This window comes from Candoia aspera, chromosome 1 (genome assembly GCF_035149785.1).
Source record: "Candoia aspera isolate rCanAsp1 chromosome 1, rCanAsp1.hap2, whole genome shotgun sequence".
In the NCBI taxonomy this organism is placed as follows: domain Eukaryota; kingdom Metazoa; phylum Chordata; class Lepidosauria; order Squamata; family Boidae; genus Candoia; species Candoia aspera.
Genome location: NC_086153.1, coordinates 76,390,990 through 76,407,273, shown reverse-complemented (window position 1 = coordinate 76,407,273; position 16,284 = coordinate 76,390,990). Strand labels below are relative to the sequence as shown.

At 35.9% G+C, this 16,284-nt stretch overlaps 1 protein-coding gene across 2 annotated transcripts in view; it reads left to right on the top strand.

Annotated features, from left to right (window-relative positions):
* SMOC2 (SPARC related modular calcium binding 2) overlaps positions 1–16,284 on the top strand; it is a 146,637-nt gene that overhangs the window by 69,721 nt on the left and 60,632 nt on the right. For both annotated transcript variants that reach the window (XM_063307455.1, XM_063307447.1), the window contains exons 5-7: positions 4,100–4,147; positions 9,264–9,314; positions 10,855–10,929. In XM_063307455.1, the coding sequence (XP_063163525.1) occupies positions 4,100–4,147; positions 9,264–9,314; positions 10,855–10,929 (174 nt within the window). The remainder of the gene's footprint in view (positions 1–4,099; positions 4,148–9,263; positions 9,315–10,854; positions 10,930–16,284) is intronic.

Sequence of the window (16,284 nt, the reverse complement as noted above, 5' to 3'; positions counted from 1 at the left end):
TTATGCTGGGAGAGAGGTTTGGATACGAATAGATTAGTGTTCTAAATCTAAGTTAACTTTAGATTTTCAGTCCAAACTGATGCTCATAAAGTTGCAACCTATATTTTATCGTGACTCTTTTGTAAATGTCAGACTTTTTCGATATTCCAAACAGTTTCCAAACAGGATTGTTTGGGGTCATCTTGCCTTCACATAGCAATTGTCCATACTACAGTTTCCTACAAAAGGAAAAAAAAAATGTTCCCATTATATGCTTCAGTTCTGAAGTCCAAAAAGTTTGCTTTACAGATTTGCTTTTTGGAGCTTACACACCAGTGCTTACAAGGCATTGGTTGAACACATTATTATATTTGTCCACCATGTAGTAGCTTGTGTAGATCACAAACCGCTAGTGTAAATATCAGTATCATTATTTGTACTTTAGATAAAGTCCAACAAGCATAATGCCAAATAAAAGGGCATTTCCCAAATAATTTGAGACCTGCCCAGTTCAAACTATACCTATTAGCACAGTTGCTTATAGAATTCTGGAGAATCAGTATATCCTGTTCATACAGGTATACAAACAGGGTCTAGACTGTATTGCTGTGAGTGATCTTGACCAAATAGAAGCAAAATTTTTATCATCTTTATCAAGTCTGTGGGGCTGAAGGCTGAGGTGATTTTGGTGAGGATTGCATATTGTATGACCAAATTGCTTTTCTATCTCTCATCTACTAATTTTATTTGCAATCCTAGTCAGGGAAGAAAATGTTCAAGCTGTTAACATGTAAGGTATACTTCAGAAAAAAAAAATATGGTCTTAAAGATCCGCAATGGGAATGCATTCAAATTCAAATACGTGTTATGTTATACTGAACATCATATCCAGAAATAATAGAATCATACGTCAACTTTTTTTAAAAAAGTCACAGCAAGTTCAAAACAGCAACCTTTAATGCTTGTTCCGAAAGGCCGTGTTTAAAACGGTGTACATTTCCTCCCTGTTTTAAATTCAGTTTTGCCTCACTAATAGATACTAGTATGGGCAATTGTGTTTTTGTTGCTACTAAAACACTTGGTGCATTTTCACTATTCCAAGTGAATATTAAAAAAAAACCAACTTGTATCTTGGGCAGAAAAAAATAGTGATGTGAAAATGCAAAATACTATTATTTATCTCTATATACAGTACATATCTATATATCTATATTACTATTATATGTTTATTTACTGTATTTTTTATTGTCCAACTATAGTACTCCACTCAGTTTGATCGTCCTTTGGATGTAGACATGATTCTTGGACAAGTGTCCATAGTTGGTCATCTGCAGGCTTGACTCTGTGCATCCTGTCTTGTTAAAACAGTTGACCCACTGCTGGATATTTGGGTAACTAGAACAAGGAATGCTTCAGTGAGGGCCATGGAGGGAGTCAGTGTAGTACTCTGGGGAAAAAAAAATTAGATGTGTTTGTTTTTCATGAGTATTTTTGATGTAAATTATTGCTTTGGGAGCAAGTCTTTAAGCGCAAAGTAATGATTATCAGACATAAGTCCACAATCTATAAAATACATATCATGCAGCCACCGTTCCAGTGTTTGTTGGTTTTTTCTTCAGAGTGTACTGTAAGTACATAATTGCCCCAGCTCAAATGAGGTTGAAGGAATTTTATTGTTCTCCTAAACCATTTGTTTTTAAAAGTCTTTCTGGTATAAAGGTGGAATAAATCATTCTAAACAAAGGAGCATGTAATTTATCTAAACAAATGTGGTGGGAAGCCTAAACAGCATTATACCATGCTATACCATTCTATACCAGATCAGGCCACTCCCAGTTAGACAACTATAACAACATCAACAAAATATCCTGCAATTTACCCCTCTGATCCCTCAGACACCTCTAAGGATCTTCTCTTTTCTTCTTCTCCCAGAAAGAGTGGCTGATGTCTCAGTAAAACTAAGATTGTCTCTGTTCACAAGCTTATAGTATTAAAAGATCTATTACCAACAGAAAAAATGATCTGGAGGGAAGACATAAAAGTGAACTCATTCACTAATTCTTAGTTACAATGTTTTCAGAGGCCAAATAGAAAACAGTTTAAGGAGAAAAGTAAAACATAAAAATAAAAAGTAGAGCTTCCAGCTGAGCTGATGGAGTCACCCTATGTCCATCTTTTTCTCTTCTGTAGCCTGATGGAATGGCTGCTGCCAAGTGGCACTTAATGGAGGGAGGGACATGGCTTCTTAATATAGTTGATGGCAGCTGTATTTCCTTCAGGAAACAGAACCCTTCAATTTGGGTTTTTGGTTCGGTTTTGGGAAAGAAATTGCCTTGGTAATCCTAATAAACTGCTTGCCCATAGTAATCCCTTTGATGTGTCAATAAAATGGTTTCCAGATCTTAAGGACTTTTTTTTTTCCAAAGACAATAAATGGCAGATCTAACAGCAGCAGGCAGTCTTCCCCAACCAAATAAGTTCCAGTAAATTCAGCATATTTTACAGGATTTTCTTTGAATGCACATGTGAGCATGATGTAGCCAAAGTTCAGTGTGAATTGGGGAGAATTTGACCATTGGAGATAACTCGGAACGTGGCACTTTTGCAGAAAGTTCAGTGTAACTGGAGCCAATGTACCCTGTAGCAACCACAAGGTCTAAAGCAAGTTTGATTGAAGCCATTCACTCAAATTTCTAATAAACGAAAAGCTAAACTTATTTTATGGAATAGGAGCTTGTGACATGCGTCTTTTTGGTCATATATTTCCCATAAAAAGGGATCTTTCACAAGGTGGAATTTCATATAACAGGACTGTGTTTTCGTAGCAGGCATGTATTTATTTAGATGGAAGTGGTGCATATCAAATTGCTAATTCCTGCAATATTTTTTGTGTTTCTTGCACTCTTTTGGACCATGACTGCGATTTGTTTTTAAAAAATGTCCACTTTTTTAAAGTTGCAGAACTGGGAACAAAGCTTACTTAAAAGCTTACATTCTTCCAGCCTAAAATGAAGCTCAATTAAGCACTAACTGCATTATCTCAGGCTTATTTCCTTTGGATTTTCTTCCTTAATTGTTGGACACTGACAATACCCCTATCTATTACCACTATCTGGCCACTCACTTTTTGATGGTCTGTTTGAATCTTCACTAGATTTATTTGGGTTATGTCCATTAGACCACCCATGATACTTTATAGCTAATCCAAAACTCCTTGATCCAACCTTCTGGTCAGTAGTCCACTGACTGACTGAAATATCTGATTATTTGTTATCTGACTGTATGCTGACAGTAGTGTAACTCTATGTAAATAGCATTCCTGATTGTTTGACCTTTTGATTGCTGATATGTTTCAACTTCTTCCAGGCAAAACCATTTAGATAAATGGGAGTGGAATGCACACTTGATCTAGATGTTTTTGTTTTTCATTATTTTCAAAGTCAGGTGTTATCTTAAACCCATTTACATACTTTCCTCTCTTATGTACTCCCCATCCAAGACCAATCCAATCATATGTATTAAGTAGTGTTGTAACTCATAACAGTGAGGCAGACCTCTCCTCCCTCCTCCGCCATTAGTCCACAATCGTGAGAGCATTGGGCAACTTGAGAGGAACAGAGTAAATAAGATGGGCTTCATTGACAGCATAAACTTAAATGTTCCCATCTTCCACAAACTGTTTGCTGAAATGCACCAGATGCAATACAGACATTTTTACTACTCCTCAAGTCATGAGATCAACGTTTAGGGAGTTAAAAGAAATTCCAGAGATGTCAAGCCTTTGAGAGAGGGAAGGAACTTTTGAAACAGGTGTTAAGTTATTGCTGAAAAATGTGATGCAGGCACTATTCACTAAGATTTCCCTGCAAATCTGTTTACAGTATCTTAAAATGATTTTCTTCTGTAAAAGTTTCCTATGAGTCAAGCACTATGAGTCCAGGGATAAAGTATATTTTTATAGAATGATACATTATGAAGTAAGAGTTACCAAAAGCCTCATTCTTCTCTGCCCCTGCATTAATAGATGCCTAAGCAGCGATTCTCCTACTCCAGTTTGAATTTTGGTTACACAACTAATTCCTTTCAATGTTTCTTACTTTCTTTTTGTCTTAACTTTTAGGATCTCTAAATGAGAAGCTGCCACAGCGTGAAGGTACAGGAAAAACAGGTAACTATCATATTATTTAATTTTATAAATTATATATAATCGGTCTTCATTAGGTATGAAAACTTGTTTTCATTTCTAGAGAGTTCAATATATTTCAGTAGATCCAAAAAAGCAGCCCAGGCTTCTTATTTCACTGCTAAACCTAGGATTAATGTCAGACCTGACATCATTTGTTCCTGGAAAAGTGTGGAGCTATCCTTTAATGATATATTTGGACTATCTGTTTTTTTCCTGGATATATCTCAGTACAAACTGGGAACAACTGGTACCTGGTTCCTTGATTAAACATACATACATACATACAGTATATATATGTTTTTTTGGCTATATCTAGCTGAAGAGGAACATAGGCTCCTTTGCATTGCATTTAAAATTTGGAGAGTTTTAAATGCCAAAAGTAAGTCTGCTATCCCTTGGAAGAACTTGGGGTAGCACTCAGCTGTCATCAACCTAATGATGTAGCCTAGGCTATTAAAGACTAACTGGCTAAAATTGTCCAGAGAGGTGACAAAGCAACAGCATGAACCCAGGCCTCCCTGGTCCAATGCCAGCACCACATGACTTTGAGTTGTGTATCCTGCTATTTCAAGTATCTACCTTCATACATTTTTAAAAATAAATTTCCTTGGTAGTAGAGAGGCCTCATCCCAGTATATTTATTGGGATTTAAATCTTGAGAGTGTTCTAGCTGGACATTTCAAAGTACAAGCTGGAATGTGGTTCTAACCTACTCCAAATGAAAATAAGTATGGATAATTACTCATATGTAGAATTATAATATTTTTTATTCTTATCTGTTTGCCAAGATGGGAGTATAATCATAAGTATTGCCTCCCCCTCCCCAAGGGGGGAGGGAGAAATTAGGTTAGTTTGCATTTTATTGGGAATTTAACTAATTTGTAGTCCCTGAAATAATATGTGTACAAAATGAAGTTTTATTTCAGTATTTCCCAATCTTGCCAATTAAAAATATAGGCAAAAATGCACACAACGTTTTTAGGAAAGTTGTATGTGCATAACATTGCATATAGCTATGAAACTCCTATGAAGAAATGCCTTATCTTAGAAAAAATGCTGGCAAAATAGTATGCAAGGCGCATGTTAGGAGAAATGTGCATGGAAATGTGCATTAATTCTAGTGCAGAACTGGTGTTTTTAAAAGTCCTAACAGAAACAGGATGAAATGATGGTTAGGAAAATAAAGAGAAATTAGCTAAATCTATCAAGTTCAGTTTCACTCAGTCTTCCTCATGCTCCACTCCCAAATCCATTGTCTATATTTTCTTTTTGTGAGTTCTTATTATGTATTCCCACATACCATTCACTTGCAGTCAGTGGGATTTGTGCTGAACTTAACAGTCCTTAAAGTCCTTTGGCTATTGTCTTCTGGGCCATTCTACATCTTTTTCTAAACTCTGTTCTATTTAGGGTTAAACTATGGAGATCTCTTTTATTCACTCCTCTGGTAATGGAGGATAAAATTTCTGACTGTGACTTACTGTAATGAATTAAACTTATGGGTTGTATTCAGAGCCAAGTTGTTTTTATTCATGTTATATCCTTATAACATTTTATGTGCCTGTGCTAAAATCATTTGTATATCTGTCTGGACCAGTTTACCTCCTAGTGTAGCCAGTGGAATTATGCCCAAGATTAATGGGGATATATATTCAAGTTTATTTAGCTTTTTTTTCATTTTGTTTTAATGTGAAGTGCTCAAGCTCAGGAACGCTGAGTTATATAATGTCAGATCAACATTATATAACTATGCTTGATTTATGCTCCTGTAGGAACCATAGCAGGCTTACCCATTTTATAAGAAAATAACCAGTAGCTGTTCCAACTGAGTTATGTGAGCTGTGTATATATCTTACTTGAGAGCAATCTCTCTTTCATACATTTGCCAGGCAAATATGTCAGCTCCAGGTATCAATAGCTTTTCTGAAGAAACTCTATACAGATCATAAATTACACATTTTTAGTAGTACACAAAGTACTAAATATGCTATGTATTCTCTTCAAACTTTGCCTGAGTGTTGAGACCAAGCAGCAGTGAAGAAAGCCTCTAGCTACACACTGTGCTTGAGACACAGGGAACGAAAGCTGGTGTGAAGCTGAATGTTTTATCAAGCAAAGTTCTTCTTGTGTGCTGGTTGGTGCTGAGGCCAGCTAAGCTGCCAGGATCTATTTACATAAGCTTGGCAGGATGCCTGTAAGGTTTAATACCTCATTACTTAAGTATCTAGAACGACACTTAAGAGGAATCTTGAGATCCCAGTTGCCCAGCCGTAGCCAGCATATATTCTGAAAGATCAGCATGTTTTTACATTGAAAAGTTTTACAGGAATCAGCTCAACATGCTCCTTATATTTTCAGCCGTTTGAAACATGGATACAAATATTTAAAAATGGAATTGGAACTTCAAAGTGCAGAAAGTGCTTATTCAGCTGCCTATAACTTGCTTTAGGGTTTCATGGACCTTTCGTTTCCATATTGAACAGAATCATAAATAGGACTGCCTCTATTGCATTCGGTTTTGATTGCTACTGCTGCTACTTAACTTTAAAACACTGGTGCTACGCAGGATGTTGTTTTGGGGGTTGCAGAGTGAGAATCTCCATTGGGTGTGGCCAAGGTAGCTTTATGAGGATAATGCACCTTTTATCTGCACCTCCATGCAGAGGCTAATAGGCCAGGAGGCAGTGCTGACAGAAGTAGCATGGGCTCCATGGGCTTTAGGTGAGCACTAGGTGGCAGATAGAACTAAAACAGTGGCTGCTCACTGCTTATTCATTCAAAGGGTAGGAGTGGAAACCAGCTGTTTTGCCTAAAGGATTCCTTAGGTTTACTGGCTACCCCATCATTACTAAACTTGTGCTGTCTCTGACAAACAATCATTACTAACTCATCTATCTTAAAATCCAGCCAGTGCTGTCACTGAGAGTTATATTCCATTATATCTGACCTCCAACAGATATCCAGCAATATTACCATGGCATCTTTGGCATCAAACTCCATTGATAATCTAGCCCAGCTGCAAAACGCAATATTGTTATACAGCACTGGACACTTGATAATGAAATGACTATGGGGAATTTTGTGGGGCATGTTAGCTATCATTAACTACAGTAGTGCAAAGTTTCTGCTTCAAGTGGACAAGGGAAATTGATGCCCCTCCAGATATTGCTAAACTGTAATTCCCATTATTTCTTACCAATGGCTCTTCCAGTTAGAAATTGTAGTTCAACAACATCTGGAGGTCCATAGGTTATCCATTCCTGAGGTAGGCATAAAAACAGCTGGATAAAATAGATCAATGTAGAACTCCATAGGCTGGTAATCAGTATCTTAAATAATATTATCACCATCACTACCACCACCTTCTGGGAACAATCAGCATTGCAGCATTGTCTTACCAGCAGAGTATAAACAGCATAGGAGTTCAGTTTACATACGGGAATTGGGACAGGAAGAATCAAGTAAAATATCACTGAGGAGGTGCCCAGATATATTTTATAAATGTTGCATCCAATGTATATGCAGTTGTGTTCCTTTTTAAAACCTATCTACTCTTTAACATATTCCTCCATATTTACAAGGCATCATTTTTAAAAATCTTTTAAAGGATAAGGCGAACATTTGCAGCTTTTTATTCAGAATTAAGCATTAACCAAGTAAACATAACATTTTCTAAGCCTGAAGTATGAAATAACTAGTTTTTAGGGGTAAATGATAAAAGTATTATTTTCTAAAGCTTTATGATTTGGGGAATATTTTATCATATATTGTTAGTTTAATTCATATATTATCACCCTTGATCTCTTCATACTGTATCTTCCCTTGTTGAGATTTAGAAATATGGAGAAACAAACAAAAACCTCTCAAAAAAACACCCTGCAAAAAGAAAGCAAATCAAAGCTCTGTAAAAACACACACACACACACAAACCAAAGTTGGAGTGTGTAGACAATCAAAGAATTTGGTACACTGAAATGTTGTTTTAGTTGCCTGCTTTTTGTGGGCCATTTCTTATAGTCTAGTTTGCACAATGCACAGAAAATATATGGGAAATGTCTGAATTGTTTCTTATGAGCATAAGCAGAAATGAGTCATACCTTTTATGTGTACCTTAAAATCTGATTTTTAAGATATTCTTGTGAAACCTTTTGACAAGTTTCTCTAACTAAATGAAGGAAGGTAGATCTTTTTGACAGCAGCATACAATTTTTTAATTGATGTATTTTTCATTATTTCAATTAATATTCCACATTCTTACACAGAAGGGATTCAAGGTAGCAAACAATTTATGAACAACAGCAAAAATTGAACAGTATTTACATGTAAAGTTTCTTTAGTTATACAAGCTTTGTAAATAATTCAAGTCTCATAATCTGTTCTGCTTTAAAAGCCATGTTTGAATTATTAATAATTTTTATTGTTTTGTATTTTATTTAAGCATTGCATTTGGGTTATACAGCAAGCTCCCCTGGGAACTTAGGCTACATGATGCCTAAATAAATACTAGATTAAATAAATACATTAAATTAAATATGAGATCTTTGTGACTGTTCGAAGTATGATTTGTGCACAGTTTAAGCTTGTTTGCAATGGATATGATGCAATTACGTATATGCTGAAATACAAAACATGTTATTGGGGTCCCATGTCTGGGGTCATATACTAGAGTGGTTTATTTTACCTGTGGACGCATGTACAGCTTGGCACCCTTGTTTCTGTGCAAGTTCTCTCTGCTCTTTAGGAAGCTAAGTTTTAAAGAATTGTTGCATAACACCAGCTTCTTTGGACTATAGGAAAATAAGAAACTTCTAGGCCTGTCCTTTATTAACCCCTGTTGAATGGGATGATTGAATTTCTCTTGCATATGACAGCAGCTCTCACAAATGCTTTTGATTTAATCAATACAATGGCTAAAATGCTTTAAAAATACCTATACCTATCTGCATAATTCTTATGCTCTGATGTATGTGATAAAAATTGAAATTGTTAATTTATTAACTAGCAGGCTTTGTTCAAATCGTTTATTATATATGTGCACTTATTTAGCTTACTTTCATAATTGTAGTCTCCTTGCAAATCTTTTCCATTCTGAATTCAGATGATGCCTCAGCTCCTGCACTGGAGCCTCAGCCCCAAGGAGATGAAGAAGGTGAGAATTTCTAGGAATGGGAAGGGAAGGCCATGGCAATATTAGCTGTGTTTTGCTAGAAAAATTGTCTGCAACATGATATTACAGAAAATAGGGCCAGGTTTTTTACTCTATACTGTGAAATACTTTCCAGGAAGGAAATAATCTATTAGCTCTTTTAGATATTTGATTAATGTCACTTCCTATCTCTGATGAAGTAGATTCTAGTTCATTACATTATATCAATTTTCCTCCAGTTGTGTTGGACTTCAACCATGATAATGCCCAAACTTACCTTGATTAGACTTTAAAATAACACAGGCATCTTTTGTTGATTTTGAACCTGATCTGAATAAGGATTCATAGTGGATTTATAACCATAGCAGGTCATTAGATTATAAGTGGTATGAGATACCCTAGCAACGCCACTGGCAAGTAGAAAGCCAAACCTTCTAAATTGTTCACAAAACCATAGATAGATAGATAGATAGATAGATAGATAGATAGATAGATAGATAGATAGATAGATAGATAGATAGATAGATAGATAGATAGGCAGGCAGGCAGGCAGGCAGGCAGGCAGGCAGGCAGGCAGGCAGGCAGGCAGGCAGGCAGGCAGGCAGGCAGGCAGGCAGGCAGGCAGGCAGGCAGGCAGGCAGACTATAGATAGATATAGATAGATAGATGCCTAACCAGTTATTTCTGGTGGGCCCCAGATGGCAGGCCTTTTCTGCTGTGGCACCCACATTGTGGAATCTTCTCACCCCAGAGGTGAGGTCAGCCTCATCACTCTTAAGCTTCTGAGGGTCCCTCAAGACCTGGTTATGCCAGCAGGCTTGGGGACCCCAGGGGACAGGTGAACTAGTGAGGTGGCTCTATTATTATTAACATCCCTTCATCTATTATTTTTCTTTTCTCTGTTTTAGTTCTGCTTTTAAAGTTTTTAATGCTTTTAGAATAATTATTACATAATGGTTTTAGGTAATGATTGTTTTATATATATACTGTATTATTGGATTGTTGTACACCACCCAGAGTCACTTTTTGTGAGATGGGTGGCCAGATAATTTGATAAATAAATAAATAAATAAATAAATAAATGTCTGTGCCTAAATCTCCAACCCTGATAGTTTACGAGTATCTTGTATTGAAAACAGTGAGACTTCATTTTGAGTAAACATGCACAGAATTGCTTTTTAATTGTCATCTCTCAAAACCTGGCAGCTTTACTAGTATTTTTTTCCAATTTATCCCATTGTCCCCAATTCACCCTGGTTATTCAGTCAATAATCAGTGTTGTTTCTGGATTTATGCCAGGAATGTTGGATTTCAGGATTATAATTTGCTATTAGTGTAATATAAAGCTGTTTAAAATGAACATTTGTTACATGCACTGTTTGTCCTGAAATATTGTCACTCTACTTCTTCTAAATACATTCTTAAATAAGAAATTGTCCTGTCATATTTATTACATAACCTTTTCATTTCCTTGGATCAATGTACTTTGCTAGCAATTATATTTTCCACGGTAACAGTCTGATTTTGTTCTTTATTGTTCTAGATATAGCTTCTCGTTACCCCACATTATGGACTGAGCAAGTAAAGAGCAGACAAAATAAGACCAATAAAAATTCTGGTAAGTTGATGAAACTTAATTAGAAGCATCTCAGCTTCAGTGAACTTTTGTATTTTCTAGTTGTCGTGATTACCGTGTGTGAGTTGGGCAGCCTTATAGATCTGTTTAATCAATAAAATAATAAATAAATAAATAAATAAAATCACTGCCTGATCAACAAGGCAGAATAAGCAGAACATAAATCAAATAAATAAATGATCTCAGATATCACTTTTCCTATACTAGGATATACAGACTAAAAGCCTTTTTCAAGGTGATTTTGTCTTTGTAGATTAAAAAAAAAGTGATCCACTTAAAACTAAACTCCAACAGGATATTATTTTTATATGTTTCTGCATTACTTGCTAAGGGATATATATTCAATTAGCCTTTGAGACCTGATTTTCTCCCCCTGGTTTTCTCCCACATTTTGACGCTCATATTTCTTATCAATGAGTCTGATACTATCTTTAATTCGGTAACTATGTCATTTGCTTCTTCAGTGTTTTTGCCAGCAGTCCATTTTACAAATATTTCCTCTTAAAGGTACACATTGCTGCATATTTGATTGGTTCCAAGTTCAATAAACTTAGTGGGATTTCTTTGTATGTGTGCATAGGATCAGACTGTACATTTACTTGCTAGCAAAATCTGAATGGCAAAAGTTTCTCCCTTTCTCCCTTCTAGGTACCCTAAAATTATTGGAGACACTGTAGTTATCTTTTTTCATCTAGAACCAGGAGATTCAAGGTCAAATCCACACCCACTCATAAAACCTCTGTAGGAATTTTGGGACAAACCTCTTTTCTGAGGGCAGCCAAGCTCACAGTTGTTGATATAGAGATAAAATTGGAAGCATGGATGTTATACTGTATAAACTCTTTGAATTCCTGGAATAAAAATAAAATATAAATGTAATGAATAAATAAAGTTTCTGAAATTTATCCTTTTATTCCTCCAAGTCCTTGTTCTCTCATATTCAATAGATTAATACATCTCTTAAACCCCTTATAAGCTTTTTGCATGAAACAGAAAATAATTAACTTATGATTTATGGTTTTGATGATTAGACAGTATAGATTATATAAAAAAAGAGAGTTAAGTTGTAACCATAGAGTCAGAGGTAAGTTTATATTGTACTTCTAAAGAAGCAGTAAAGAAGATCAGAAGCTACTTCTTGGTATCTTTTTTCTCTCTTTTCTATTTCTTTTACTTTTCCCCCCCTTTTCTTGCACCTTTAGTTTCTCTTTGATTTCCTTCTTTTCCTTTTCTGTTTCTTACTGTATATTAGTTTGTATTAGTTATCTTACTTTTTAAAAAGTTATTTAATAAAAATGATATAGAGAATAGATCAATAAATCTCTTCAAGGCATTTAATCCTATGTGTAATTAAAACGCATCTGAATTTGGGTCACCTCTATAATAATCTGAATAACTGGCAATTTTTTTCTGCTTTATCAAATGAGTTCGAATTTATTTTTTTTTTAAAAATGTCCAAAATTTGTATTGTTTCAATGTGATTTCCCCCCCGCCCCCAACATCATTTTCTTTCCCAACACTTTTGGAATCCCATTTTATCTGGCAAGCCCATAGCAGTTTGTTCATGGCCTACAATGCAGCATTGTAACCCTAATCCCATGGACCTCAGTGATGCATTCAATGGGAGCCTGGAAAAAATGGCTCTAGAGGAAAGGTACATGCTGAGAAGGAAAAAGGTTGCTGAGTGCAGAAGAGTAAAACAAATGTTGAACAAGCTAAATATTTTTTTTCAGCATTCTGTTAAGGGTGGTCAGTGATTAGTTTCAAAGCAAATAGTAAATCAGAGAACTTTTAGAAAAACCCAAGCAACCTTTAACACCTGCAGCAGATGTATGGTGGGCATGTGTGAATGAGATTGTACTGTAATTACACTCATATTGTTGACAACATCAGCTAGCCCTGCCCTTTTCATTGACACATATATTGCAAATATATGAAACTTCATTTCTTATAGACATCTGTATGGGCAAATGCCAGACTGTGACTAAGCAGTGTGCAAGTTGTTTGGGGCAGGGCTAATCCATGTAGTTTAAACAGAAGTGCAACGTAGAAGCAATCTTCTGACAGATGTTTTCCCACTTCTTTCATTTTGAGGGGTTTTCATTGCCGATGGAATATCTATCTAGTCATGTTGTTGCCCACTTTTCCTCCCAGGCTGAATTCTTTTTCCATACCACTTTTTAAAGTACATTCAGTCTCTTAGTCCTTGCTTTCATTTTTTTTAATCATTCCCTTGCCTTTCTCTTTTAATTTTTGCTCTAGGTTAGCATTGACATGTCATACAGAAATGGACAAGTCCTTTTGTTTTCCTCATCTACTATTCCTAATGGATCTATTTATCTGGAAACATCTTTCCATCTGTTTTGCAGCTCCCATATATTTGAAGACTAAATGGATAGCAAACATTTTTTTGGATCACCCTATTTTCACCTTATCTCTTCAAGCTCCTTGTTATTATCTAACTTCATTCCTGGTCCTCCTTTATATCTCCCTTACCTCTCCCCCAACAATGGTCTTATCTTTCTGTTGTAGATGGTGATCCCTCCTGGTAAGTTATCGGCCATTTATATTCTCTCCACAGGCTTCCACAAAAAACTGTGTCATGCATAAAATTCTGTAGGAATGTGGGTTATAAATTACAGTAATAAAAGAATACATAAATTTTACCAGCAATAATGGTAGCAATTTTAAATTAAATTGAAAGAGCACTTTTTGCTCCCTTCCCATTTCCTCTGAGGGCCAAACTAAACTTGTTGTTTAGTGTATTATTAGGACCTGCATCTGGTTTTTTTTTCCTTGTTAAGTTTTCATGCTGAGCTCCCCAAACATGGTCCCATTGGCACTGATGGGAGCTGTTTTTATCAACATTGTGGCAGGGGAAGGAAGATAAAAGGATTCCCTCCACCCACAGTATAAAATACATAAAAACAGTCATAGTTCTGAATAATGCATCCATGTCATGTATTAATATATCACTGGTAGTTTTACCTTGATAATCTATCTTTAATATATTGTAGGGGTATAAATCTGTTGAGAATAGTTCTACTACATGTCTGATTAAGAGGAATAGAAATAATTTTCTTTAGTTTTATCAGGTTTTGGTATGTGATGATCTGATGGCATCTATGGGAATCTGGAAAAGTTTTCCTTGGGGTTTTTCTCCCCCTACCATTTAAGTACCTAAAATACTTTGCTTCCAAGATTAATTCAGCACTTATTCATGTTTTTCCTTAAATAATCAACTCTTATATTCTAGGAAAATGCCATAGTTCTTACAAACTGTCATCCTCAAGGCCATTCTCACAAAGCCCTCACTCTTCCTCAACACAACTCCCATTTTCTTCACTTACCTAGAAAATTGCAGCAGATGTAGAAGCAGAAGATTCAGGAAAGGAGAGGAGAAGAAGGAAAATAATTTATTCTTTCCATCATTCTTCATGACATCCCCACTAATAGTGCTCCAGGATCCAAAGCACAAGGCTCTTGGAAAAACTGATTCCCTGAGCTTTGCTGCTGTTATCCAGGGCTAATGACAAAATAAAAAGGGCAGGGAAGATATTCTACAGCTGCTATTCCTATTGCCAAATAGGTGACGGGAAGGAAGGAGCTGTGTTTAGTGATTAGAAGGGAATAATTTTGAGGATGAATATGGGAGAAAGCCAGAAATTGCACTCCAGGTTTGATTTTGATCCAAAGGGAATTTGAGGCAGGTCTTTATGAATTCCAGAAAATGGTTTTTAAACACAGCTCTAGAGAACTTTGATAGTTTTGTTAAAATTCAGCAACTAATATGCTGGTTACAAAGGCTTAGACAGACGACAGAGCCACTGAGCAACATGGAAAACAAACACCTCCTTTGATCTTGGCTAAAGGACCAATGAAAAGACAATGGAGGCAGGGGGCACCAGCAGGAAGTGCATCATTTAGTCCAAAATATTAAAAACTTGGGGGGTTAATATCAAAGCTCACTTTGAAGCTCCAAGCAGTTTGGCAACTGTAAAACACCTTCACCAAGCTGTTTCCATCCATTCATAGCCTCCACCATTTCTTCACATCATCAGCCATGTAATTTGGGGTGGGTGAGTCATTTTCTCTTGGCTTCTACTCAACAACTGCAACCCCCTATCTGCAATACTCTCTCACCAGCTTTTGCTGTAATCAATCAAAAAATGTAAAGATCCACACATTCTGAGTATAAAACTATGTCAAACTTCTACAGTACTTCCTTTTTTAATATTTGACAACACACATTTACTGTGGCATAGAATCATGGAAGGGTTCCTATATTTCATTCTCTTTTTCTCTCTTACTACAGTATAAGAGATTGAAAAAGGAAAAAAAAACCCACTTTGTTGACACAAACTAATCAGTGTATTGGAAACCTGTTTTACCTTTATCTGTGAGAGAAGACATTTTATATTTCTGAGAGAATAAAATAAAACTAAGCCTTAGAAAGACCCTAGAAATAATTCATGGTAAATAGTATTTATTTTGTCTTTATTACCCTGGAGACTATTTATGGCTAAAGCAAAAGAAGTATTATGCTTGGAACCAATTTTAATCTCATATGTAAAAATACAGGAGGCCACAAGTCAAACAAAATAATAACGAATCCATCTTCCCAGATATTGTAAAAGTCAGCTTGACAACTCAGTCCTATAAACTGTTCACAAGCACGAAGACAGGCCCTATCATTAGACAAAGTGAGGCAGCTGGCGAAGACCGTAGATTTTGGATACCATAAAAGGGTAGGAAACAGTAATTGAATTGTATTTTTGGTACCAGAAAACCATTTGTTTTCTCTGTCATAAGTCAGAACCATCTGGCTGGTTTGGGTACTATGAATTCAAAATATGGTTGACTGGCATAATATGTAGAGAGCAATTTCTTGGAAAAGGTGAGAAAGTCCTAATTCCTTGTATGGCCTTCATTTGGCTAGGTTTAGGACTTGTTTCCAGCTGGCATAACTGTTGATATTAGTATATTTACATTTCTGTTTTTACTGTAACAAGAGTTAAGAAGGCAGTTGTGTAACAGTGAGGAGAAAAGAAATCAAAACCACCATGATTCCTGTGGAAACAGAGAAAAGCAATGTAGAAAAAAGATGAGAGGAAATCTCAGAAGCATAGGATAAGAATTTATTACACCTTGCACATTGTGGCAAAGGACTTTCCAAGAATATTGTGAATACCTGAGTCAGAATACAGTTTGTTGAAAATGAAGGTTTAGTTGTGCCTTCTGTTTACTCTTGAAGACCTTGGCCAGAATGTACTGGGCTCAATAAATGATTTTCCTGAGCACTTGAAAATTACTTTCTCTCTTTCCCCCCCAGCAGCT